This window comes from Colletotrichum fioriniae, assembly GCF_027942845.1.
Source record: "Colletotrichum fioriniae strain IMI 355084 chromosome Unknown scaffold_11, whole genome shotgun sequence".
In the NCBI taxonomy this organism is placed as follows: Eukaryota; Fungi; Ascomycota; class Sordariomycetes; order Glomerellales; family Glomerellaceae; genus Colletotrichum; species Colletotrichum fioriniae.
This window is the reverse complement of record NW_027076847.1, coordinates 1,885,163-1,913,150: the sequence shown is the minus strand read 5'-3', so window position 1 is coordinate 1,913,150 and position 27,988 is coordinate 1,885,163. Positions and strand designations below refer to the sequence as shown.

The 27,988-nt window shown below is 57.9% G+C and overlaps 1 protein-coding gene across 1 annotated transcript; it reads left to right on the top strand.

The window, feature by feature from the left end:
- Window positions 1-187: 187 nt before the first annotated feature.
- On the top strand, window positions 188-27,945 carry N0V96_009155 (uncharacterized protein; the record flags this gene model as incomplete). Its single annotated transcript, XM_053189095.2, has 2 exons — window positions 188-474; window positions 537-27,945. The coding sequence occupies 2 exons, from the start codon at window positions 188-190 to the stop codon at window positions 27,943-27,945; spliced, it is 27,696 nt and encodes a 9,231-aa protein (XP_053053861.2).
- Between the last annotated feature and the right edge of the window lie 43 nt (window positions 27,946-27,988).

Below are 27,988 nucleotides of genomic sequence, written 5' to 3'. Positions count from 1 at the left end.
TTCCTTGTACGACTCTACTATACCTTAATATCCGAAAGGAAACAAAAGAAAAGGATCGGCTCTGATTAGCAGCAACGACGTTACACAACTAACGTTAACCTTGCTGCTGCTCGGCTTCCAGACCTGGTGTCTTGGACGGTCTTGAGACTATCGTGCTGGAATCACGCAGCGGCGCTTCATCATCACCATGAAGTTCAACACCATCCTGGGCCTGTTGGCTGCCGCCAGCCAGTACTGGCCGGTCACTGCCCTGCCTCAGTTTCCCGATAATCCCGTCTGTGCTGCCGGCATCACGTCTGTCGAAGTACAGCCGGTGCAGTTCATCGTCAGACAGCCTATCTACATCAGCGCCTACTTGCCAGTCAACACCGTCCTGGTACTCGACGATGGGCTGACGCTTACCATCACTAATGCTCCATTGACCTTGGTCACCGAGATTGATAAGTTGGGCACACTCACGTCCCAAGTAACCAGGTAAGTTGGTCGTGCTTCCCCGAGCTTCATCTTTGGAAGTACAAGCTAACCTGCCAACTTAGAATCATTGACCAGGTCTCATCCATCCCAAACGCCTATGTCACAATCACAAGAGGTGGCCAGGCCGGATCTGAGGCAAGCACAATCACAATCTTCCCCTCGGGTCCCGATGGCGTCGGAACCTACTTGGTCTTCACCCCCTTCGCCAACATTGCGGCTACCACGGGCAGCAGTGTTCCAGAAACAGCAACTGTCTTGGGCACTCCTATCGACCCAAGTGGTTTTGTCACGCAGTCTGCGCCAGCGGCGAGCAGCGTCGTCAACCCCGGACCTAGCCCTGCCTCAGTTCCGGTTACAATCGCTCCTACAGCATCCGGAGGTGCTGCGGCTTTGCCTCAGATCTTTGCTACCGTCAACGTTGGTGGTGCCACGGGCGTGCCCAGGAACTTCACCGTCGTGGACTCGGCTGGATCTGCCGGTACGGTCTTTGCACAGACTTTTGACAGCTTCTCCATCACTGTGACTGGTCCTCAGAACGTCATTACGGTTCTCGGCAATGCCGGTGTTACACCCGCTGCCATCACATTGCCCGGTAACAGGGGTGTGACGCAGACCGGGGCCGATGCTGTGCTTCAGATTATCCAGACTCCGGGAGGTGAGGCCGATTTTCTTGCCAGGCTCACAACCGTGAGTATCCAGGGCCAGAACGGCCAAACCGGAACCTTTACGCTTATTCCGACGGTTGGCAGTGTTGGTGCGGTAATCGTACAGACTGCAGCACCGGCTCTTGGTGCCATCTTCCAAACCATCAGCGTTGCCGGAGCTACACCAACGACACTGTCTATCCCGGCACCCGAAGGACAGACCGGTACGGTCATCGTACAGACCACGGATGGCTTCACAGGCCCCGCTGCTGGCCCGTTTACGACCGTCACTGTTGGCGGCGGCCAGGGTGATGCTCCCGCGACTGTGACTATTCCCCCGGCCGCTGGTGCGACGGACGGCGTCTTCACCGTTCTCGTTCAGAGCCTGGATCCTACGGCCTTCAATGGGCCTTTCCGGACCATCACGGCCGGTGGCAACACGGGAGGATCACCAGTCACCATTACAGTCCCTCCCTCAGGTACCGGCCAGACCGGCACTGTCGTTGTCCAGCCTGCCATCACCTCCTTCACCGGCCCCTTTACGACCATTACGACCAATGGCAACACCGGATCTCTTCCAGTCTCGCTCACCATTGTTCCCGCTGGTAACCCGACCCTAGGCACCGTCATTGTGCAGACTCCGTCAATTACTGCTCGGCCTGCCCTCTTTAGAACTTTGGCCGCGCTCCCGATTGCCGGCCTCGGTGCCACGATCACCTTACCCTTATTGGGAAACTCTGCTTCTGCCCCCGGAACTATTGTAGTCGCCGTGGGACTGGGCGGAGATGATCCGGCCACAACTGCACCAGCCGCTCTGGCCGCCAACCTCGTCACTATCCGAGGTGACTATAATGGCACCGATCCGTTGACTCTGACGCTGCCTTCTCAGGGCGACAACCCGGTTGCCACCATCGTCGAGCAGTTGCCCGTTGGCTTCAGCGCGGGAGTCAGCGTTGGAAACCCTGCCGCAACTACGGTTGTGCCTCCTATCACGAACGCTGCTACGCAAGCTACCGCCCCCAGTGTATCTGCCGCAAACCCGGCGGCTTCAAACGCAGGTGTTCTACCGAACATTCTCACGAGCGGCTACTCTGGATCTGTGCCGACCACGGTAACATTGCCTCCTCTGGGAACACAAACGGCCTCGCAAGTCTTGGTTCTCACGCCATTGACCAACGCTGCCGGTTCCGCTGCGCCTGACCCTGCGGGCTCTGGTGCGACTGTGGCTCCTAATGTGATCAACACCATCACCACCGGATTTGGCGGTTCCCAACCTACTACCGTCACGGTTCTCCCAGAAGGCCTTGCATCTACTGCTCCCGTCGTTTTGGTGTTGACTCCGGATCCAGCTGCTGCGACTGCCGCGGCGTCCCAAGGGGCTCTGCCTGGTTCCTTCACCACCCTCACTGGGCCAGCTGTTGGGTCAACTCCCACCACGCTGACCATTCCTCCTGCAGGAACCAACAGTGTCGGCACGGTTGTAGTTCTGGGTGATCCCTTGGCCACTGCTACTGCTCAGCCAGGCCAGACGCAGACACAGGATCCTGGTGTCAATGGAGTTCCATCCAGTCTCGCACCTGGAGCTCTGGGTGCCTTCACCACCATCCAGAGCGGTTTCAATGGCCTTCAGCCCTCGACCTTTACCGTTCCTCCTGCTGTCAGCGGCGCTCTTGGAACGGTTGTCGTCCTGACTCCTACTAACGCAGCTGCTCCTCAACTGACTCTCCCTTCCGGAGTGCCATTTGTCACGGTAACTACTGCTGGTGATGTCCCCGCTGTACTAACAAATGTATTGCTTCCCACGGGAACAAACACTCTAGGAACCGTTCTCGTCCAGACCCCTACTAACATCGCTGCTCCTCAACTCACTTTGCCTGCTGGTGTTCCGTTCACGACGGTGACGACCGCCGGCAACGTCCCCGCCGTGGAGACGAACATCTTGTTGCCCACTGGCTCAAACACCCTGGGAACAGTCCTTGTTCAGACTCCTGCTACTGCTGCTGCTTCTCAGCTGAACCTCCCCTCTGGCGTGCCCTTCGTGACGGTCACAACACCAGCCGACGTTCCCGCCGTGGAGACAAACGTGTTGTTGCCATCGGGAACGAACACTGTTGGCACCGTTCTCGTCCAGGTGCCTTCGTCCTTGTTCACGGCTCTGCCAACCGGTGCTGCCACCTCCCCAGGCGCAGTCAACTCTGGTTTGGTGCTTCCTGGACTCACCATCCCGCCGATTTCCATCAACCTGCCCACCATCATTCTGTCTGTTCCAAGTCTCAGCCTGGGCTCCTTCATCACCTTGACCCAGGGTGGACCGGTAGCAACAACCGCCATTCTCCCTCCCTCCGGCACCAACTCGGTGGGCTTCGTCATTATCCAGACACCGACTGTCGCCGCGACTGCCGCTCCAGGCGCTGGTGTCTTCACGACTCTCTTCCAGGGCTTCTCTGGATCTGTTCCTCAGACTACGACCCTGCCGCCGACGGGAACCAATACCCTCGGCGTCGTACTGATCCAGACGCCCACGGTCTCTGTGGAAGTCAACATTCTTCAGACCACCACAATTGGCTTCACCGGATCACTTCCCACTACCGTCACCGTGCAGCCGTCTTCAGGTGGCTCTGGTATCGTGGTCGTTCAGACCCCGTTCACAAACCCCTTGGTCTCTGCCACCAACGCGGCGGCCAACAGCTTCATCACCACCACCCAGGGCTTCACAGGCATCGCGCCGACTACGATTACTTACTTCCCCGGTGGAACTGATACGGTTGGAACAGTGGTCGTTCAGACACCCATCTTCTCTGGAGGTGCTGTGACTGTGCCATCCATCTCATTGGGTCTGCCGAACATTCAGATCACCGTCTCCATTGGCGGACCTGTTGCGGCGACATCTACTATCTTGCCTTCCGGCACCAACACTATCGGAACCGTGATTATTCAGACTCCCACCGCTCCCGGAGCCGGAGGCGCAACTAGCCCCGTCGTTGACCCGGCTGTCACCGCGCCCGGCTTCGTCTCTGTTACCACTGGCTACACTGGATCCACGCCGACGACCTTTACTCTGCCGCCAACTGGTACACAGCCCGGAGTCGTCGTCGTCCAGACTCCTACCTCTGGCGTTGCTGTTGCTCCGAACAGCTTCATCACAGCTGTTACTGGATTCACTGGCACGGAGCCGACCACGGTGACGATTCTTCCCACGGGAACCAACTCTGTTGGCATCGTCCTCATCCAGACTCCCACGAGAATCAGCACGACTGTTCTCGTCAGTATTAGCGGTGATCCTCCACCACCTACTGTGCCCAGCGGCTTCATCCTCACCACTACTATTGGCACTGGCACTCTTCCCACCACGGTCACTTTCCCTCCGTCTGGCACCAACCCAGGAAGTGTGGTTGTCCAGACTCCATCAGTTGGAACCGCGGCTCCCAGCGTCACAAACGCTTTGCCCAATGTCATTGTCACAAGCGGATTTGCTGGCTCTGCCACGTCTACACTTACGCTTACCCCCTCTTCCGCCGGCGACCCGACGACTCTGATTGTCTTGACGCCTACTTCTGCTGCTGATCCTTCGGTCACTGTTGCTCCGGCATCGTTCGTTACTTTGACGAGCGGATTCTTCGGTACTGCAGCGGCGACCACAACTTTAGCACCTGTGAACGCCGGTGATCCAGGAACAGTCATCATCCAGACACCTCTTCCCACATCTGGCCTTTCGTTCCTCACCACAACAGTTGGCTACACTGGAGCTGTGCCGACTACCGCCACAGTATTCCCATCTGGAACCGAGACCGTTGGTGCCATCATTATCCAGACTCCCTTCTCTCCTTCTTCACCCGCAGTTACCAATGTTGCCCCCACACCCACGGCTCCTGGCTTCTCATTCATTACAGTTCAGACTGGATACTCTGGCACTGGAACTCAGATCACCACCATCCTGCCTACCGTCAGCGGCAGCGTCGGTCTTGTTCTCATCCAGACTCCCACCGTTGGACAGGACCCGGCAACTTCAAACCCTGCGGTCAACCTCCCAACCACAGGGCCAGCTGTAACTCCGACTGTGGCACCCGCTTCGCTTGTGACTCTCATCAGCACCTACACTGGATCGGTTCCATCGACCACTACGCTCGCTCCGGCTGGCACTGATAGCCTGGGAACCGTCATCGTCCTTCTCCCAAGTGCCACGGCAACCCCTGGAACTACTCCAGGTGCCAACTTTGCAACTCTCATCAGCACATTCACTGGATTGGTGCCGTCGACCTCGACTATCCTCCCTACTGGAACCAACTCTCAGGGAACTTTCGTCGTCTTTGTCCCGAGTTCTACCGTCGACGCCGGTACTCTAAGTGCCGGTCTTCCGGCTGTTACATCCTCACCTGGTGCAGTCTTTGCCACTCTCACTTCCACCTATGGAGGCTCTGTCACCTCATTCCAGACCGTGCTGCCATCGGGAACTGGCTCGACTGGCACCCTCGTTGTTCTTGTTCCGAGCAACGTACTAGCCTCTCCCACTGCCACGCCCGCCATTCCTCTTACTACTGTCACGTCGACGTATGGAGGCTCCATCATTTCAACGGCTATTGCTTCACCTGCAAACCCGGGAGACCCCGGCACTCTCATTGTCTTGGTTCCAAGCAACGTTGCCAGCTCGACTGGTGGCGCTGCTCCTGGTGTTGGCAACAATGTGCTTACAACATTCCTGTCCACTTACACTGGCTCAGTTTCTTTGACTACCACTGTCGCTCCGGTCAACTCCAACGACCCTGGAACGGTCATTGTTCTCGTTCCGAGTGCAACCAGTGCAGCAGGCGCCGCAACGCCTACTGCTGGTGGTGTCATTACCAGTTTCTACAGTGGCTTGGTGCCTTCGACATCCGTGTTGCCTCCAGGTCCCTCTGGCGAGCCTGGTGGTACCGTCATCTTCCTTCCTAGCAACACCGGCCTGCCGACCGCCGCTACCACGGCTTTGGCTGCCGGTCTCTACACGAGCACGTATGGTGGTTCAGTCACTCTTACCTCCACGCTTCCCGTCGGACCGTCTGGAGAGCCTGGTGCTACAGTCATCTTTGTTCCTAGCAACACTGCTGTCACCAATCCCGCTACTACCGCCTTGGCCGGAGTTCTCACCAGCTTCTACAGCGGACTGGTGCCATCGACTTCGGTCCTACCGGCCGGTCCTTCTGGCGAGCCGGGCGCCACCATCATCTTCCTCCCCAGCAACACTGTTACTCCATCGGCTACAGTACCTACTCCCGGTGGCTTGTTCACCAGCTTCTATGGTGGTTCCGTCACTCTCACATCTACGCTGCCCACCGGCCCCTTTGGCGAACCGGGTGCGACTATTATTCTTATCCCGACTCCCACTGCTACCCCGGCTTTGCCGAACGTCCTGACGAGCACGTATGGAGGTTCCGTCACATTGACCTCTGTCTTGCCTACTGGCATCAACGGAGATCCTGGACAGACCATCATCTTCGTCCCAAGCAATACGGGCGCTCCCGGCGCCACCGGCGCACCATCTTTGCCCAATGTCTTGACCAGCACATACGGTGGTTCAGTCACCCTGACCTCAGTCTTGCCAACTGGGCCATCGGGTGATCCGGCGCAGACAATCATCTTTGTGCCGAGCAACACTGCTGCTCCGGGTTTGCCCAACATTCAAACCAGCACATATGGTGGTTCAGTCACCCTGACTTCAGTCGTTACTGACGGTGGTGTGAACGTGCCGCCACAGACCATTGTCTTTGTTCCGGGCGTGACCATCGTTCCTAGCAACACTGATCCTGCCGGACTTCCCAACATCTTGACAAGTACTTATGGAGGCTCTGTGACTTTGACTTCGGTCCTACCGGTCGGCCCATCTGGCGATCCTGCCACAGTCATCTTTGTGCCGGGAATTCCTGGTGTCACCAGCAACTCTGGTGCTGCTGGTCTGCCCAATATCTTAACGAGCACCTACGGAGGCTCCGTCACTCTCACTTCAGTTTTGCCAGTGGGCCCATCTGGAGATCCAGCCACAGTCATCTTTGTGCCGGGAATTCCTGGTGTCACCAGCAACTCTGGTGCTGCTGGTCTGCCCAACATCCTCACGAGCACCTATGGCGGCTCAGTCACTTTGACATCAGTCTTGCCAGTCGGGCCGTCCGGTGATCCTGCTACGGTCATCTTCGTGCCTGGTGTTTCCAGTGCCACCCCTACCATCACTCCGGCTCCTACGCTTCCCAACGTCTTGACCCAGACCTACGGTGGCTCCGTCACGTTGACCACTGTTCTTCCCACAGGATCTGCGGGAGACCCTGGTGTGACTGTGATTTTCGTCCCCTCGGCACCTGGAGCCTCATCCGTTGATCCTACTCAGGCCCTCGGCAATGTGTTGACTAGCACGTACGATGGATCGGTCACGCTCACGACTACTTTGCCGGTTGGCCCATCTGGTGACCCTGCGACTGTGGTCTTGGTCCCAAGCAACACTTTGGTTCCAACAAGCACCGCAGCGGCAGGTCTTCCCAACATCCTGACCCAGACCTACGGTGGGTCTGTGACTTTGACGTCGGTTCTTCCCACGGGTCCTTCGGGGGAGCCCGGAGCGACAGTCATCTTCGTTCCTGGCCTCCCAACGACGACTCCCGCACTTCCATCTGCTGGTGGCGTATTGACGAGCACTTACGGCGGCTCAGTCACTTTGACGACTACTCTGCCCATCGGCCCGTCAGGCGACCCGGCAACCGTTGTTTTGGTGCCGAGCAGCACCGGCGCTGCTGGCCTTCCGAATATTCTTACTCAGACATACGGCGGATCGGTGACATTGACGACTGTCCTCCCGACGGGTCCTTCGGGAGAGCCTGGTGCGACTGTTATCTTTGTGCCAAGTTCCGCGATTGCTACACCAACTGTTGCTCCTGGAGGCATTCTGACCAGTACCTATGGTGGCTCGGTTACTCTTACGACCACCTTGCCTATCGGTCCATCTGGTGATCCTGCTACTGTTGTTCTTGTCCCGAGCAGTACTGGAGCCGCGGGTCTTCCCAACATCCTTACCCAGACGTACGGGGGCTCGGTTACCCTCACCACGGTTCTGCCTACTGGCCCCTCTGGCGAGCCCGGCGCGACGGTCGTCTTCGTGCCAAGTTCTCCGATCGCCACACCTACCATTGCTCCTGGCGGAGTGTTGACCAGTGTCTATGATGGCTCAGTCACATTGACATCGACGTTACCCGCCGGCCCATCTGGCGAGCCTGGTGCCACCGTCATTCTCATCCCTACCAACACCGGGGTTCCTTCGTTGCCCAACGTCTTTACCTCGACGTATGACGGCTCGGTCACTCTTACCACTACCCTCCCAATCGGACCTTCTGGAGATCCGGCGGCCGTCATCCTGGTGCCGAGTCAAACTGCTGCTCCCGCTGTCCCAAGCAATCTCTTCACCAGCATGTACGATGGGTCTGTCACCTTGACCACGACCTTGCCCGTTGGCACCGTCGTTCTGGTGCCTAGTCAAACTGTGGCGCCTGGCCTTCCCAACATTCTCACTTCTACGTACGGAGGTTCGGTCACTTTGACCACCACACTACCTGTTGGTCCTTCGGGAGACGTTGCGACGGTCATTCTGGTGCCAAGTCAGACCGGTGCTCCTGGTCTCCCGAACATTTTGACCTCGACGTACGGTGGCTCAGTCACTCTCACAACGACCTTGCCCGTTGGGCCTTCTGGAGATATCGCAACTGTCATCTTGGTTCCAAGTGTGACATCTGCTCCTGGCTTGCCAAATATCCTCACATCTACGTATGGAGGATCAGTCACTCTTACCACCGTCTTGCCAGTTGGTCCCTCTGGCGACCCCGAGACTGTCGTTTTGGTACCAGGTCAGACCGGCGCTGGTGGCTTACCCAATATCTTGACCAGCACATATGGTGGATCAGTCACGTTGACCACCACCCTTCCAGTCGGACCTTCAGGAGATGTCGCAACGGTCATTCTGGTACCGAGCACGACACCTGCTCCTGGCCTGCCAAATGTTTTGACCAGCACGTATGGCGGATCAGTCACGCTGACTACTGCCTTGCCTGTTGGACCGTCTGGAGATCCCGTAACAGTGATCCTTGTGCCAAGTCAGACTGCGGCGCCTGGTTTGCCCAACGCGTTGACCAGCACGTATGGCGGTTCAGTGACTTTGACCACGACGCTACCTGTTGGCCCCTCTGGTGATATCGCGACCGTGATTTTGGTCCCCAGCTCAACTGCTGCCCCTGGTCTACCCAACATTTTGACAAGCACTTATGGTGGTTCCATAACCTTGACTACAACTCTCCCAGTTGGACCATCCGGCGATATCGCGACGGTGATTCTCGTCCCCGGTAGTCCCACTTCGACTGCTGTGCCTGGGTTGCCCAACCTTCTTACCAGCACGTACGACGGCTCGGTTACTCTTACAACAACTCTACCAATTGGCCCCTCGGGTGACCCTGCCACAGTCATCTTGGTACCCAGCTCTGGCTCGAATGGAGCTGGCCTCCCTAACGTGCTTACGAGCACCTATGGGGGCTCAGTCACTCTCACAACGACGCTGCCCATTGGACCTTCAGGTGACCCGGCAACTGTTATTCTGGTTCCCAGCTCTGGCGCGAACAATGGTGGTCTTCCCAACATTTTCACGAGTACCTACGATGGCTCAGTCACCCTCACCACCACACTTCCCATTGGGCCCTCTGGAGATCCAGCAGAAGTCGTGTTGGTGCCCAGTTCTGGTTCGAACAACGGTGGTCTTCCCAACGTGCTGACGAGCACTTATGACGGATCAGTCACCCTTACTACCACCCTACCCATTGGACCTTCTGGTGATCCCGCCACGGTTGTGTTGGTTCCCAGCGTTATTCCTTCCATTACGGCGGCTCCTGGTGTCCCTAATGCGCTTACAAGCACCTATGGAGGCTCGGTCACTCTTACTACTGTCTTACCGGTTGGACCATCTGGCGATCCTGCAACCGTTGTTCTCGTGCCCGGCGCTGGTTCAACTGGCGCAGGTCTTCCCAATGTCTTCACCAGCACCTATGATGGCTCAGTTACTCTCACGACGACCCTACCTATTGGGCCATCGGGCGATCCGGCAACTGTCATCCTGGTCCCAAGCACGATTCCTTCCATCACGGCTGCTCCCGGCCTTCCCAACGTGCTTACGAGCACGTACGATGGTTCAGTCACCCTCACGACGGTTCTGCCTCTTGGCCCGTCTGGAGATCCGGCTACCATCATCTTAGTCCCGGGTGCTACTCCTACCATTACGCCTGCGCCTGGTTTACCTAACGTGCTTACCAGCACGTACGGTGGTTCAGTCACTCTTACAACGGTTTTGCCTTTGGGACCATCTGGAGACCCTGCTACGATCATCTTGGTACCCAGCAGCGCCGTTCCTCCACTCATCGACATTTCTCTTGGTATCAATCTTCCAGGATTGTTCACCAGCACATATGGAGGTCCATCCACCATCACAACAGTCTTACCAGTTGGCCCGTCTGGAGATCCTGCCACCGTCATCTTGGTGCCCAGCACTCCTCCGCTCATCGACCTCTCGATTGGCATCAACCTCCCCAACCTATTCACTAGCACCTATGGTGGTTCGGTTACCCTCACGACTACCCTTCCCATTGGACCGTCTGGTGATCCGGCTACGGTCATTCTGGTACCTAGCAGTGTCCCTAGTATCACGGCGGGACCTGGATCTCCGAATATCTTAACGAGCACGTACGCTGGCTCTGTCACTTTGACCACTGTTTTGCCGGTTGGTCCCTCTGGAGACCCCGCGACCATCATCCTTGTGCCCGGCGCCACTATCACGGACGCTTCGGCTCTACCTAATGTGCTTACGAGCACCTACGCCGGCTCAGTCACTCTCACGACCGTCCTTCCAATCGGTCCCTCTGGTGATCCAACCACAATCGTCTTGGTTCCTGGTGTTACTCCTACTGATGCTCCGGGATTGCCCAATATTCTCACAAGCACATATGGCGGTTCTGTGACCCTCACCACTGTGCTCCCAGCTGGTCCCTCTGGCGATCCGGCGACGATTGTGTTGGTTCCCAGTGCTCCCATTACCGATGCTCCAGGGCTGCCCACTCTCCTCACGAGCACATATGACGGCTCGGTCACTCTCACTACCGTGCTTCCGGCTGGCCCCTCCGGAGACCCAGCGACAATCGTCCTGGTTCCGGGAGCTTCCATCACGGATGCCCCCGGTCTACCGAATGTGCTTACCAGTACCTATGCCGGCTCGGTGACTCTGACTACAGTGTTGCCCATCGGGCCCTCTGGAGATCCGGCTACGGTCATTCTGGTGCCTGGTGCGACGAGCGATGGCGCTGGTGGTCTTCCCGATATTCTCACCAGTACCTACGATGGCTCGGTGACGCTTACGACTACTTTGCCCATTGGACCTTCAGGAGATCCTGCGACAGTTGTTCTGGTGCCGTCTTCGGTTGGCGCCGGTCTACCAAATGTTCTCACGAGCACCTACGATGGATCGGTTACTCTCACAACTACCTTGCCCATCGGTCCATCTGGCGACCCGGCCACGGTCATCCTCGTACCTGGCGCGAGCAACACTGGTGCTGCTGGTCTTCCAAACATCTTAACAAGCACGTACGACGGATTAGTTACTCTTACCACTATTCTGCCCATTGGTCCTTCTGGGGACCCGGCTACCGTGGTCTTGGTGCCCTCGTCTGGCGCTGCTGGTCTCCCGAATGTGCTTACTTCTACGTACGACGGCTCTATTACTCTCACCACCACGCTTCCGATCGGCCCCTCCGGAGATCCCGCAGAGGTGGTTCTTGTCCCAAGCATTGTACCGAGTGTCACCGCACCTGGACTGCCCAACTTGCTTACTTCGACTTACGACGGTTCCGTCACGCTGACCACGACTTTGCCCATCGGTCCCTCGGGTGACCCAGCAACGGTGATCCTGGTACCAAGCGCCGTCCCAAGCGTAACTGCTACTGGCCTTCCCAACGTCCTAACTTCAACTTATGATGGCTCTGTCACTCTCACCACTACCTTGCCCATTGGCCCGTCTGGCGATCCAGCAGAGGTGGTTCTCGTACCGAGTGCCATCCCAAGCGCCACTGTGCCTGGTCTCCCCAACGTTCTCACGTCCACGTACGATGGCTCAATCACAATCACAACGACGCTGCCGATTGGGCCCTCTGGTGACCCAACGGCCGTCGTTTTGGTTCCTGGTATCACGGCTCCAGCACTTCCCAACGTGCTGACAAGCACGTACGATGGTTCTGTTACCTTGACTACCACTCTGCCCATCGGACCTTCTGGAGACCCAGCAACCGTGGTTTTGGTCCCAAGCATTCCTGGCTCTTCAGCATTGCCGAATGTCTTGACCAGCACGTACGACGGATCTGTCACTCTCACAACTACCCTGCCTGCTGGACCAACACTGGTTCTTATTCCAAGCGTGACCAATGTGGGAGGTGGTCTCTTCACGAGCACGTACGACGGCTCAGTCACTCTTACATCTACGCTCCCTGCTGGTCCATCTGGCGAGCCCGGAGCCACCATCATCTTTGTCCCGACTGTTTCCGTCGGTGGCCTTCCCAACCTTTTCACGAGCACCTACGATGGATTAGTTACCCTTACGACTACGCTTCCTGCCGGTCCTTCTGGAGAGCCTGGTGCAACCATTATTCTAGTCCCAACTATTTCAGTCGGCGTCGGACTTCCCAATCTCTTTACCAGCACGTACGATGGCTCGGTTACTTTGACCACCACCCTTCCAGCTGGTCCATCTGGAGAGCCTGGACCTACCGTGGTCCTGGTTCCTGGCTTGACATCTTCTTTGCCGACGTCTGCCCTGCCGAACTTGTTCACCAGCACCTACGATGGCTCCATTACTCTTACTACAACCTTGCCTGCGGGTCCCTCTGGCGAGCCCGGACCGACGGTTGTTCTCGTTCCTGGCGCCACATCAGCGTTGCCAGATCTCTTCACCAGCACGTACGATGGGTCCATCACCCTCACCACCACCCTCCCTGCTGGCCCATCAGGAGAGCCTGGCCCTACAGTTGTTCTGGTTCCGGGTCTCACATCCGCCTTGCCGACATCTGCTCTGCCAAACTTCTTCACCAGTACCTACGACGGGTCTGTCACTCTCACCACAACACTCCCCGCTGGCCCGTCTGGCGATCCCGGTGCAACCGTGGTTTTGGTCCCTGGCCTCACGAGTGCTTTGCCCAACCTCTTCACGAGCACATACGATGGATCCATTACGCTCACAACTACCCTCCCAGCTGGTCCATCTGGCGAACCGGGTCCTACCGTCGTTTTGGTTCCTGGTTTGACTTCGGCATTGCCCAACGTCTTCACTAGTACGTATGAAGGATCCATCACTCTTACCACGACACTTCCTGCTGGGCCCTCGGGAGAACCTGGCCCGACCGTCGTCTTGGTTCCCGGCGCTACTTCTGCGCTGGGAAGCTTCTTGACCAGCACATACGACGGCTCAGTCACTCTCACGACCACTTTGCCAGCTGGACCTTCAGGCGAGCCTGGTTCGACTGTGGTTCTGGTGCCAAGTCTCACTGGTGCCATTCCCACGCCTACTGCGGACTTGAACATCCTGACTAGCACATACGACGGATCGGTTACCCTCACCACTACACTTCCGGTTGGTCCTTCAGGAGAGCCTGGTGCCACCGTCATCTTGGTCCCAAGCATCACCAGTGCTTTGACTACTCCCACCGCGGCTCTGCCCAACGTGTTGACCAGCACCTACGACGGCTCAGTCACCTTGACTACCACTCTCCCAGCAGGTCCCTCGGGTGAGCCTGGAGACGTCGTTGTCTTGGTACCAACTTCCGCTCTCGGTGCCTCTCCTGGTCAGTTCATCACGCTTACCAGCGGCTACTCAGGCATCGTACCATCAACGTCAACTATTCTGCCCACGGGTACGGAGACTATTGGCGCTGTTGTTATTCTGGTGCCCACGAGCAGTGCGGGCATCAGCTTCACCACCATTACGAGCTCGTACTCGGGTGCTATCCCATCTGCGACGACCATTTTCCCAACTGGATCGGACACCGAGGGAACCATCATCATTCTAAACCCCATCACGATCGACACTCCGGGCATCACCATTACGAGACCGTACACCGGAACCGAGACTCTGACCTCTACGATTCCGCCCGCCGTCTCTGGAGACCCTGCGACCGTCATCATTCTGGACCCAGCCCTGCTCCTCACGACAACCAACGCTGGCTCTTTCACGACCATCACAAGCGGATACGATGGTTCCGTCATTGCCACGTCCACCATCCCGGCCGTCGGCACCGATGGACTTGGAACGGTCGTCATTCTAGAGCCAACGGGTACCGCCGCGCCAAGCGTCACCGTGTCTTACACCACCATCATCAGCACCTACGCAGGCTCGTTGCTGGCGACCTCGACTCTGGCTCCCGTAGGCACCGATGCTGTTGGCACCGTCATCCTGTTGGTTCCTAGCTCGAGCGTCCAGATCCCTGGTGTCTCTTCTTACACCACGGTCACCAGCACGTACACTGGATTGTTGCCATCCTTCTCCACGCAGGCCCCCTCGGGAACTGACACTGTTGGTACTATCATCTTCTTTGAGCCCGAGGCCACCGCAACGTTAGATGTGCCCTTCACCACCATCTTCAGTGGGTACGATGGGTCCATCATCCAGACGTCTACCATTGCGCCCGGCGCTCCTGGCCAGACTGGCACTGTTGTCATTCTTCAGCCCAGCTCGGCCCTCACCGCGTTGCCAACATCGTCTGTCAACTCTGATGGCATCAGTTACACCACAATCTTCAGCACGTACACTGGCGACATTCCTCTCACCACGACTCTTGCTCCGGCTAGCGGCGACCCTGCCAACATCGGCACCGTCATCGTCCAGTTGCCCAATGTCCTGGCGACTTCCAGCCCGACCATCAGCGTCAGTATCACGTACACGACGATTGTCAGCTTCGTCTCGGGATCTGTTCCCATCACCACCACGATTGATCCCGCCGCTGGAGGCAGCATTGGCACAGTTGTTGTGCAGGTCCCTCTTACGACCTCGGATCTTGTGGCTTCGCCTGGCATCTTCTACACGACTATCGTGAGCAACTACCCGGGATCGGTCACTTTGACAACCACCATTCCTCCTGCTGCTACAGATCCCGCCGGTCTTGCAACTGGAACCGTAATTATCCAGGTGCCAGACTCTCAAGCCACCGGTACCAGCTCATCTGGCGATGCTTTGGCGGCCTCGTTCACCACCATCTTCAGCAACTACCCTGGTTCCATCACGCTCACCACGACTCTGCCTCCTGCTGCCACAGACCCAGCTGGCCTCGGCACGGTCATCGTTCAGATCCCGGATACTGGAATCATTCCGACCGCCACCAGCGCTTTGGCTGCTTCCTTCACCACCATCTTCAGCACCTATCCTGGATCCGTTACTTTGGCCACCACCTTGCCTCCCGATGCTACTGATCCTGCGGGTCTTGGCACAGTCATTATCCAGATCCCCGACACTGGAGTGATTCCCACGGCCACGAGTGCTCTGGGTGCCTTGTTCACCACCGTGTTCAGTACCTACCCTGGCTCAGTTACCTTGACGACTACTATTCCCGCCGCGGACCCCACGGGCTTGGGAACAGTTGTCGTTCAAGTACCCGACATTCTGGATACTTCGAGCCTCCCCACAGGCGGTCTCACTGTCTCGCCAGGCAGTTTCTTCACCACGCTCTTCAGCACCTATGATGGCTCAGTCACTTTGACGACCACCGTCCCTCCTGCGGCGACCGACCCCTCAGGACTTGCCACGGTCATTATCCAGGTTCCCAGCAACGTGCTCAACACGAACGGCGTGTCTTACACCACGGTCACCAGTGCCTACACCGGACTCATTCCTCAGACCACTACCGTGGCTCCCGGCGCTCCCGGCGATCTTGGAACCGTCATTGTCCAGGTTCCTACCAGCTCAGTCAGTGTGGATGCCATTTCGTACGTGACTGTCACGAGTGGTGGCTTCACCGGCCTGGCCCCATTGACGACTACCATTCCTCCGGCCAACCCCGGAGATCCCGGCACTGTTGTCATCCAGGTTCCAAGTGCCACGAGCGCCCTTGGAGCTGTGTACACGACCATCACCAGCGGCTACCCTGGATCCGTTCTCGCAACCGAAACGGGCGTTCTTACCGGAGTGGATGGCCTCGTCACTGTGGTGGTTCTTTCGCCGACCGGAACCGCCGCTTCCTTGCCCACCATCACGGGAAGCGTCGGCTTGTTCGTCACGCTCACCATAGGATACGATGGATCTGTCATCGCCACGTCAACCGGCTCGGCCACCGGTATTGATGGCCTTGTTACTGTTGTCGTCCAGACTCCTACTAACGCGGTCACCTCACCCACGGCCACCATTCCGGGTCTCTCATATACCACAGTCACCAGCGGCTACGCTGGATCTCTCCTCCAGACCCTCATCGGAACGCAGACGGGAGCCGATGGACTGGCTACGGTGGTCATTCAGACGCCCACGATCGCGATTACCTCGCCGACTGCCACTATTCCAGGCCTTTCGTACACCACCGTGACAAGTGGCTACGACGGCACGCTCCTCCAGACTCTCATTGGAACGCAGACCGGTGCAGACGGCTTGGCGACGATTGTCATTCAGACTCCCACTTTGGGACTCACCTCCCCGACTGCCACGATTCCCGGCCTTTCCTACACCACCGTCACAAGTGGCTACGCTGGATCTCTTCTCCAGACCCTCATCGGTACCGCTACTGGAGCTGATGGTCTCGCCACGGTTGTGATCCAGGTCCCAACAGCCTCCATTACCTCTAGCCCGACCGTCTCGGCTCCGGTCTCATACACCACAGTCACCAGCGGCTATGGCGGCTCATTCATCCAGACTCTCATCGGCTCTCTTCCAGGCATTGACGGCTACATCACCGTGGTCGTCAACATCCCCACTGGCACGGCAACTCTGCCCACGGCCACTTTGCCCGGTGTTTCGTACACGACCGTCACAAGTGGGTATGATGGCTCGCTTCTTCAGACCCTCATCGGCTCCGTTACTGGCGCAGATGGACTTGCGACCGTTCTGGTCCAGGTTCCCACTGCCACGGTCACGGCCACGACCACGCCCGCGATCTCGGTCACTCAGTCCATCATCTCGTACATCACCGTCACGACTTACTACTCTGGCGCCTCAACTCTCTTCCAGACGCTCGCTCCCGCTGCCTCTGGTCTGCCAGGCACCGTTTTCATCCAAGTCCCGACCGCCGTGCCTTCAAGCACGCCTTCTCTTACCATCTCGGACGGCACTTCGTACACGACCATTACGTCTTTCATCACGGCTTCCACCACTCAGATCTCGACCCTCGTTCCCTCAAGGACCGGCGATGTGGTCACTGTTCTTCTTGGTCTCCCTCGCCGATTGGTGCTCGCCACGACCACGATCCCTGGTCTCAGTGTCACTGCCACCTCAACTATGCCAATTGGCTCCGATGGTGTTCAGACGATCATGATCCAGGTTCCTGGTCCGGCTACGGCCACGGCGTCTCCCACAATCGGAGGCATCACGACCGTCTTCAACACCTACAGCGGCTCTGTCACTCTCATCCAGACAGAAACCCCCGCTCAACCTGGCGACCCGACCACGGTTCTTGTCAACATCCCCGGCGTTTTTGCCGAAGTCACTTCAACTCGCTTTGGCGCCCCATCTGCCGGCACCACTACCATCGCTCCCGCCGGCACCGGCCTTCCAGCGACGGTCATCATCGATCTTCCTGCTATCTTCCAAACCGTCACCAGCGGCTACTCTGGTCTTCTTCCGGCAACGACAACCATTCTGCCATCGGATCCCTCCGGAACTGGTCTGGTCATCATTCAAACCCCAATCGTCTCCACGGGCTCACCGGCCATTACGCCTTCCACCGTCTTCACGACCGCGCCTGGAACTGGCTCACTCTTGGCTACTGCCACGATCACTGGCCCTGATGGCGTGGTTTCAGTCATCATACAGACCCCCACAGCCCTTGGACAGATCCTCTCTACGGTCTTCACCACTCAGCCAGGCACTGGAGTCTTGCCTGCCACCACTACCGTCACCGGCCCAGATGGAATCGTCTCTGTTATTCTTCAGACCCCCACTCTTCCTTCTGGAGCTGTTCCGACTACGGTCTTCACCACGCTGCCCGGAACGGCTGCTCTGCCAGCAACAACCACCGTCACGGGGGCGGATGGAGTCGTCTCCGTCATCTTCCTGGAGCCTACGACTTCGGGCCAGAGCCCCGTGGTTCCTACGACGGTCTTCACCACCATCGTTGGAACCGGAGCTCTCCCTACCACTACCACGGCCAGCGGCCTCGGTGGAATAGTCTCTGTCATCGTGGAGCTCCCAAGTACAACTCTGCCCCCGGGGGTTATTCCCTCGACCGTGTTCACCACCGTTCCAGGTACCGGAGCTCTTCCGGCCACTGCTACAGTCACCGGACTGGATGGTATCGTCTCGGTCATTGTCTCCGAGCCCACATCAATTCTGGCTGGTATCTTTACCACCATCACCACGGGAGGACCAATTGCGGCGACCAGCACCATTCTGCCCAACATCGTTGGTGGCGTTGGCACGGTCGTCGTCCAGACACCGACCCTCACCGCCAGCCCTGGAGCCTTCTTCACGACTCTCACTTCTGGTGGTCCAGTCGCTTCCACTTTCACGATTCCAGCCGCTGATCCCACTGGCCTCGGAACGGTCGTCATCCAGACGCCCACTGTCAGCCCGGGAGCCCTGTTCACCACCATCACGTCTGGTGGCCCAGCTGCGTCGACCTTTACCATCCCAGCTGTCGACCCTACCGGCCTCGGAACCGTGGTTATCCAGACTCCGACTGCCCTCCTCGCGTCTTACACGACCCTCACCATCACCGGCTCCGTTGCGACGACCTTCTCCATCCCCCCTGTGGGTTCTGGCATCGGAAGCGTCATTGTGCAGGTCCCAGAGATCACTGGCACGTCCGCCTCGCCGCCATCCATTACATCTGCTCCCACCTCGATTCTCAGCCGTGACCTCACCACCATCTTCTCTCCCTACACCGGAACGACAAGAATCACCACCACAATTCTGGTCAGCATCAGCGGCGATCCCACTCTGCCCAACACGGTCATTGTCTACGTTCCCCTCACGGAGACGAGCAGCTCCGTTGCTACACCGACGATCACCAGCGGTATCTCGTACATCACTCTCATCACGGGTGTTCCTGGAACCTTTATTGGCACCCAGACAACTACCCTTCCTGCCGGAAATGACGGATCTGCCACCGTTCTCATCCAGACTGCCCTCCCTCTGGCCACGTCCAGCCCCAGCGTCACTGTCTCGTACACGACAATCGTCACGGGTATCATTGGCACCTTTGCTGGTCTTCAGACATCAACTCTTCCCGCAGGACCCGATGGACTGGCGACTGTCCTGGTCCAGAGCGCCGTTCCGTCTGCTGCTGTCTCTTTCACTACGGTATTGACGGGAATTCCGGGCACATTCCTCGGAACCCAGGCGACGACTTTGCCTGTTGGTACCAACGGCATCGCAACCGTTCTTCTCCAGACTGCTCTGCTCACTGCAAGCCCCGTCTCCTACACCACCATCTTCTCTGGCGTGCCCGGCACGTTCGTGGGACCTCAAACTACGACCTTGCCCGCGGGCCCCGACGGTCTTGCTACCGTCATCGTGCAGAGCGCGCTTCCGACCTCGGGCGTTTCCTACACGACTCGCTTTACGGGCGTCCCCGGTACCTTCATCGGAGCTCAGACAACCACATTGCCTGCCGGTCCCGACGGATTCGTCACGGTACTTGTTCAGAGTGCGGTTCCAACAGCCAGTGCCTCATACACCACACTGCTTACTGGCATCCCTGGAACGTTCTTGGGCCCGCAGACCAGTACTCTTCCGGTTGGACCTGACGGCGTTGCCACTGTGATTATCCAAACCGCGCTGCCCACTGGTGTTCCGACGTCCTACACGACTCTGTTCTCTGGCATTCCCGGTACATTTATCGCACCCTTGACAACCACTCTGCCTGCTGGACTTGACGGCATCGCAACTGTGCTCATTCAAACGGCGCTTCCGACTGCAACTGCAAGCCTTACGTCATATACGACCGTTCTCACTGGTGTACCGGGCACCTTCATCGGCGCTCAGACGAGCACCTTTCCTGTTGGGCCCAGTGGTATTGCCACGGTGGTTATCCAAACTGCCCTGCCCACTGGCAACCCAACGTCGTACACGACTGTGTTCTCTGGCATCCCTGGCACTTTCACGGCGCCCTTGACAACCACTCTGCCCGCTGGAACCGACGGCATTGCGACCGTGGTCGTTCAAACCGCACTCCCGACGGCCAGCCCGCTCTCGTACACCACGGTGTTCAGCGGCGTTCCCGGCACTTTCTTGGGTGCCCAGACGACTACCCTTTCCGCTGGCCCTGGCGGTTTGGCAACCGTTCTCATCCAGACAGCTCTGCCAACATCAAGCCCTCTGTCGTACACCACGGTGCTCACAGGCGTTCCAGGAACCTTCCTTGGTGCGCAGACTTCTACCTTGCCCGCCGGTACCAACGGAATCGCGACTGTTGTCATCCAGACTGCCCTTCCAACAGCTAGCTCTGTGTCCTACACTACCGTGTTCACAGGACTTCCAGGAACCTTCTTGGGCCTGCAGACATCAACACTTCCTGCTGGCCCCGATGGCCTCGCAACTGTTGTCATCCAGTCAGCCCTGCCAACCGGAAGCCCAACCTCGTACACCACGCTGCTTACTGGCATCCCGGGCACTTTCTTGGGCTCACAAACGACAACGTTGCCTGCTGGTCTCGATGGACTCGCAACTGTCATTGTCCAGACTGCTCTGCCCACAGCAAGCCCCATCTCATACACCACCTTGCTATCCGGGGTACCAGGAACCTTCTTGGGCGCGCAGACTACTACGCTCCCGGCTGGTTCTGATGGTCTTGCCACCGTCATCATTCAAACCGCCGTTCCCACAGTCCAAGCTGCGTCATATGTCACCATTGTCACGGGCATCCCGGGTACCTTTGTCGGCACTTTGGCCTCAACACTTCCCGCGGGAACCAACGGAGTTGGCACCGTCATTCTCCAGACCGCCGTTCCCACGCCGACTTCGAGCAGCGCTGGTGTCACTTACACCACAATCTTGACTGGAGTCCCTGGTGTTTTCACAGGCACCCAGACGACTACGCTGCCCATCGTCACCGGAACTGTTGGCACTGTTCTCTTGGAGACCGCTCTCGCAACTCCAAGCCCGGTTCTCTCCTACGTCACATTGTTGACGGGCATTCCGGGAACTTTCATCGGTACGCAGGCGACTACGCTGCCAATCATCTCTGGTAGCGTCGGGACCGTTCTCTTGCAAACCGCTCTTCCTTCTACCACCTCGTCACCAACAAGCAGTGTCAGCATCACGTACATCACCATCGTCACTGGTATCTTGGGAAGCTTCACTGGCACTCAGACAAGCACTTTGCCCATTCCGTCTATCGGAGTCGGTATCGGCATCGGTATCACGGCTACTGTCGTCTTACAAACTGCCATTCCCACCTCGGCTGTGCAATCGTACACGACCATCGTCTCCGGCGTTCCCGGCAGCTTCACCGGCACCCAGACCACTACCCTCCCCGGTGTTGGTCCGGATGGATTGGCTACCGTGGTCCTTCAGACGGCCCTCCCCGCAGTCACCTCATACACGACCATCTTCAGTGGTGTCTTTGGCACTTTCACCGGAACTCAGACAACCACTCTTCCTGGCGTCGGCACCAACGGTCTTGGCACTGTTGTCTTGCAAACGGCTGTCCCCTCGACGACTGCGGCTTCCTACACCACAATCTTCACGGGCATTCCGGGCACCTTCATCGGCACGCAGACTTCCACCCTCCCTGGCACCGGTGCCAACGGCCTTGGAACAGTTGTTCTCCAGACTGCTCTCCCTGCCGCTACTTCGTACACCACAATCTTCAGTGGAATCGTTGGCACCTTCACCGGAACCCAGACAACCACTCTGCCTGGCACTGGAATCGACGGCCTTGGAACTGTTGTTCTGCAGACACCCATTCCAACCACGAGTTTGTCTTACACAACTTTGGTCACCGGCATCGCTGGAAGCTTCATTGGCACCCAGACGACCACTCTGCCCGTCGTCGGCACCGGAAACGTTGCCACCGTTCTCCTCCAGACTGCACTTCCGAGCGTCTCGTACACTACTGTCCTCACGGGCATTCCTGGAACGTTCATCGGAACACAAACAAGCACTTTGCCTGTTGTCGGCTCCAACGGATTGGCGACTGTCGTCCTCCAGACTGCACTGCCCGCCATCTCCTATACCACGCTCCTCACAGGAATTCCAGGCAACTTTGCTGGATCTCAGACGACTACTCTTCCCGTCGTCGGCACGGGCAACGTCGCGACTGTTCTCATCCAGACTGCTCTTCCATCGGTCAGCAGCACGTCTTCAAGCTCGTCGGTCATCGTGATCAACACTTCCTACGTCACCATTGTCACTGGCATCTTTGGCACATTCGCAGGAACCCAGACAACTACCTTGCCCGCCGCCGCCACGGCCCCCGGACTCGTCACCGTCGTCCTTCAGACGGCAATTCCGAGCCCCGGCACGACTTCGTACACCACGATCCTCACTGGTGTCACCGGAACCAGCTTCCCCGGTACGAGGGCAACCACCCTGCCTGTCATCGGCACACTTGGAACTGTCCTCCTGGAGACGGCTATTCCCGACGTCCCAACAACTTCCTACACAACAATCCTCACTGGCATCGCTGGCGAGACCTTTGTCGGCACCCGCGCCACCACTCTTCCGGTTACGGGAAGCATCGGAACCGTCTTGTTGGAGACGGCCATCCCAGCCGCCACCTCGTACATTACGATTCCCACGGGAGTCGCTGGTGCCACATTCACTGGCATCCAGCTGTCCACCCTTCCAGTCACGGGAACCATTGGTACTGTACTTCAACAAACCGCCTTGCCGGCCGCTACTTCATACATCACGATTCCCACCGGAGTCATTGGAGCCACTTTTACCGGCATCCAGCTTTCTACTTTGCCCGTTACCGGAACCATCGGTACGGTCCTTCAACAGACTGCTCTTCCGGCTGCTACCTCGTACATTACGATCCCAACTGGAGTCATTGGTGGCACCTTTACCGGCATTCAACTCACGACCCTGCCCGTTACTGGAACCGTCGGCACCGTGCTCCAACAGACAGCCCTTCCGGCAGCAACTTCGTACATTACGATTCCTACTGGCATCGCGGGAGCTACTTTCACGGGTATCCAGCTTTCCACTTTGCCCGTTACCGGCACGATTGGAACCGTGTTGCAACAGACTGCTCTACCCGCTGCTACATCGTACATCACGGTACCGACCGGAATCTTGGGAGCTACGTTCCTTGGAACGCAACTTTCTACGCTTCCTGTTACTGGCACGATTGGAACTGTTCTTCAACAAACCGCCATTCCTCTTGTGACTTCCTATGTCACGATCCCAACTGGGGTTCTGGGAGCCACGTTCCTCGGAACCCAGCTCTCTACTCTCCCCGTCACAGGCACAATCGGAACCGTTCTTCAACAGACGGCGATTCCCAACCCCGTCACATCCTATGTCACGATTCCCACGGGAGTTCTGGGAGCTACATTCCTCGGAACCCAACTGTCGACCCTACCTGTCACCGGCACTATCGGTACGGTTCTTCAACAGACTGCTATTCCCAACCCCGTCACCTCTTACATCACCATTCCTACTGGAGTTCTGGGAGCTACGTTCCTCGGCACCCAGCTCTCTACTCTCCCCGTCACAGGCACAATCGGAACCGTTCTTCAGCAGACTGCTATTCCTGCCTTGTCCACTGGATACACAACCATTCTGTCCGGCATCGTCGGCACCTTTACAGGCACCCAGACTACGACTCTTCCAGTCACTGGAACCCTTGGCACTGTTGTTCTGCAGACGGCCGTTCCACCAGCCACGTCCTACACGACGATCGTCACCGGCGTTTTCGGAACCTTCCTTGGAACTTCGGCAACCACCTTACCCGCAACCGGAACCATCGGTACGGTGCTCCTCCAGACCGCAATCCCGATCTCGTACACGACTCTCCTCACCGGAGTCGCGGGCAACTTCCTTGGCACCCAGACGTCGACAATCCCGGCCGTCAGCGGTCTCGGAACCGTTCTGCTTCAGACCGCCCTGCCCACCGGGTACCTCACCGTCACCAGCGGAGTCACCGGCAGCTTCACCGGCACTCAGACCACCACCTTGCCGGCTGTTGGAGGAGGCCTTGGAACCGTGGTTCTTCAGACTGCCATCCCCAGCTCCGTCATTGTCTCTTACACGACTATCATCACTGGTGTTATCGGTACCTTTACTGGTACCTCTGTTACCACCCTCTCAGCCACCGGAAGCGTTGGTACCGTGTTATTGGAGACTGCCATCCCAGCCATCTCGTACATCACCATCCCTACTGGGGTCACTGGCACGTTTGCGGGCACTTCCACAGTCACCTTGCCCACGACCGGTCCAGGCCAGACTGTCGGTACCGTTTATCTGGAGACTGCTCTCCCAGTCATTTCTTACGTGACAATTCCCACTGGAGCAACCGGAACCTTCACAGGAACCCGCCTCAGCACCCTTCCAGTCACCGGTACCGTTGGTACTGTGCTCGCTCAGACGGCCCTCCCAGTCATCTCGTACATCACAATTCCCACGGGAGTTACAGGAACCTTCACCGGCACCCAGACAACCACGCTGCCGATCACGGGATCCATCGCAACGGTGCTTCTCGAGACCGCGTTGCCCGTTATCTCGTACATCACGATTCCAACTGGTATTACTGGAACCTTCGTGGGCACCCAACTCTCGACATTGCCCGTCACTGGCACCATTGGAACAGTGTTGGCACAGACTGCTCTCCCTTCAGTCTCATACATCACCATCCCAACTGGTGTTACTGGAACGTTTGCTGGTACGCAGCTTTCGACCTTGCCCGTTACCGGCACAATCGGAACCGTCCTTGCCCAGACCGCCCTCCCTTCCATCTCGTATCTCACCATTCCTACTGGCGTTACTGGAACCTTCGCGGGTACCCAATTGTCAACTTTGCCAGTCTCTGGAACTATCGGAACCGTCTTGGCGCAGACCGCTCTCCCAGTCGTCTCCTACATTACCGTCCCAACAGGAGTCACTGGCAGTTTCACGGGTACGCAATTCTCAACATTGCCAGCCGTTGGAAGTGTGGCTACCGTATTGGCACAGACCGCTCTTCCAGTCATCTCGTACACGACCGTTCCGACTGGCGTCACCGGCACGTTCACAGGCACCCGTTTGTCGACGTTGCCGGCCGTGGGAAGTGTGGCTACGGTCTTGGCGCAGACTGCCCTTCCAGTTGTGTCGTACGTGACTGTTCCAACAGGAGTCACGGGCACCTTCACCGGCACGCAGTTCTCGACCCTCCCAGCTATTGGCAGCGTTGCCACAGTTCTCGCCCAGACAGCCTTGCCTGCGGTATCATATGTTACGGTGCCAACGGGCGTCACTGGCACCTTTACAGGAACCCAGTTCTCGACACTCCCTGCTGTCGGCAGTGTGGCCACAGTGCTGGCCCAAACAGCCTTGCCTGTCGTTTCCTACGTCACTGTTCCTACCGGCGTCACGGGCACCTTTACTGGAACGCAGTTGTCTACTTTGCCTGCTGTCGGAAGCGTCGCGACCGTCCTCGCTCAAACAGCCTTACCTGTGGTTTCGTACGTCACAGTGGCCACGGGAGTCACCGGCACCTTCACAGGAACGCAGCTATCTACGCTTCCCGCCGTCGGAAGTGTGGCCACGGTTCTCGCCCAAACAGCCTTGCCGCAGCTCTTCTATACTACAGTTGCCTCGGGAGTCGCAGGTACCTTTGCCGGCACTTCACTGGTCACTCTTCCTGGCACCGGAGCCACTCGAACTGTTGTGGCAGAGACTGCCATCCCGTACACGACGGTCCTCACTGGAGTTTCTGGCACCTTTACCGGAACTTCTCTGGCTACTGTCGGAAACACGGTCCTAGCCCAGACAGCCCTGCCCCAGATCTTCTACACGACCATTCCGTCAGGCGTGCCTGGTACCTTTGCAGGAACGTCTTTGGTCACTCTCTCGGGCTCTGGAGCCACTCAGACAGTCGTTGCCCAGACGGCGATTCCCTACACCACGGTCGTCACGGGAGTTACTGGAACCTTTACCGGAACCTCTCTGTCTACTGTCGGAAACACGGTCCTCGCCCAGACGGCTCTGCCGCAGGTCTTCTACAACACGGTGCCCACTGGCGTTCCGGGCACATTTGCCGGAACCTCTCTCACTACCCTCGCGGGCTCCGGAGCAACAAGAACGGTCCTCGCCCAGACTGCCGTGCCGTACACCACAATCCTCACCGGAGTCTCCGGCACCTTTACCGGAACTTCAGTCACGACTATTGGCAACACCGTCCTTCAGGAGACGGCCATTCCTCCAATTTCTTACACGACAGTCGTCACCGGTGTGATCGGTACCTTCACTGGCACTCAAGTCACCACCATTGGCAACACGGTCGTCCAGCAAACCGCCCTCCCCTCAAGCACATCGTACACCACGATCCTCACGGGAGTCACTGGTGCCTTCACCGGCACGCGGACTACGACCATTGGCAACACGGTACTCCAGCAGACGGCACTCGCATCGGCAAGTCGCGTCGTCACCAGCTCATACGCACCATCTGGCTGTGTCCCGACGCCTACGGGTGTCGCCGCCCCGACTTGTCTACCATCAACGGGATCCGCAATCACTCTGCCTGCTGCTTGCGCCAGTCTCACGGGTGTCATCTTGCAATCATACTCTCAGGCAACGCTCGATGCTTGTACTGCAGCGTTAGGCGCGACCGCCAACATTGGAACCGTCAGCAACTGTCTCAGCTTGCAACAAATTGCTCTGATCGGAAACGTCCTGGGATTCAACCACGTCAGATGTATCCAGACTGCTCTGGCGGGTACCTGTCTCACCAGACTTCCATCAATCTGCGCCAACCTGGCGGCATCCAGCCAGACTCTTGCCAATGTCCAGACCAACGCCGCTGTGTGCTTCGCCAATCTTGGAGCCTTTGGTTCCATCACGACAGCAGGCAACTGTATCATATCCAGCGTCACCAACCAAGGAGGCGCGGCCGTTCTCAACTGTTTCGAACGAGCTCTCGGATTGCCGGTCGGTCAAACAGTCGCCGGATTGGCGAGTACAGTATTGTGTCCTTCCGGCACAGCTTGCGCCCGCGCTCCGGCGGCCTGCGGTGCTCTACTGGATGTCACACTCTCAACGTCGGAAATCAATGCCAACCTCAACCTCTGCCAGGCTGGCCTCGTCGTCAGCGCCTTGGGAAGCACGGTATCAAACTTGGCTACCGGTTTGGGCTGTACCCTCGGCAGTGTCACCGGCCTGGTGGGCAGTCTCCTCGGAGCGCAGACGCAGTCGTACGCACAATGTATCCAGAACTCGTTGGCTTCGCAGTGTATCACGACACTACCGCAGAGCTGTGTCAACCTAGGCGTCGACGCGACCGGCGGCGTGGCAGTGACTGTCAGCGCACCAAACCTCATCTCTTGCGTAACTTCGCTCGGCCTCTTGTCCAACGGCATCGCCTCGGATTGTTTGAACCTGTCCTTGACGGGCCCGAACATTGTGGCTTGCCTGAACTTGCGCCTCTTTGGCGTCGCCACGGTGAACGTGGCCGCCAAATAGTCCGAAAAATGCTTCTACAGCACTCTTTCCTTTCTTTCTGTCC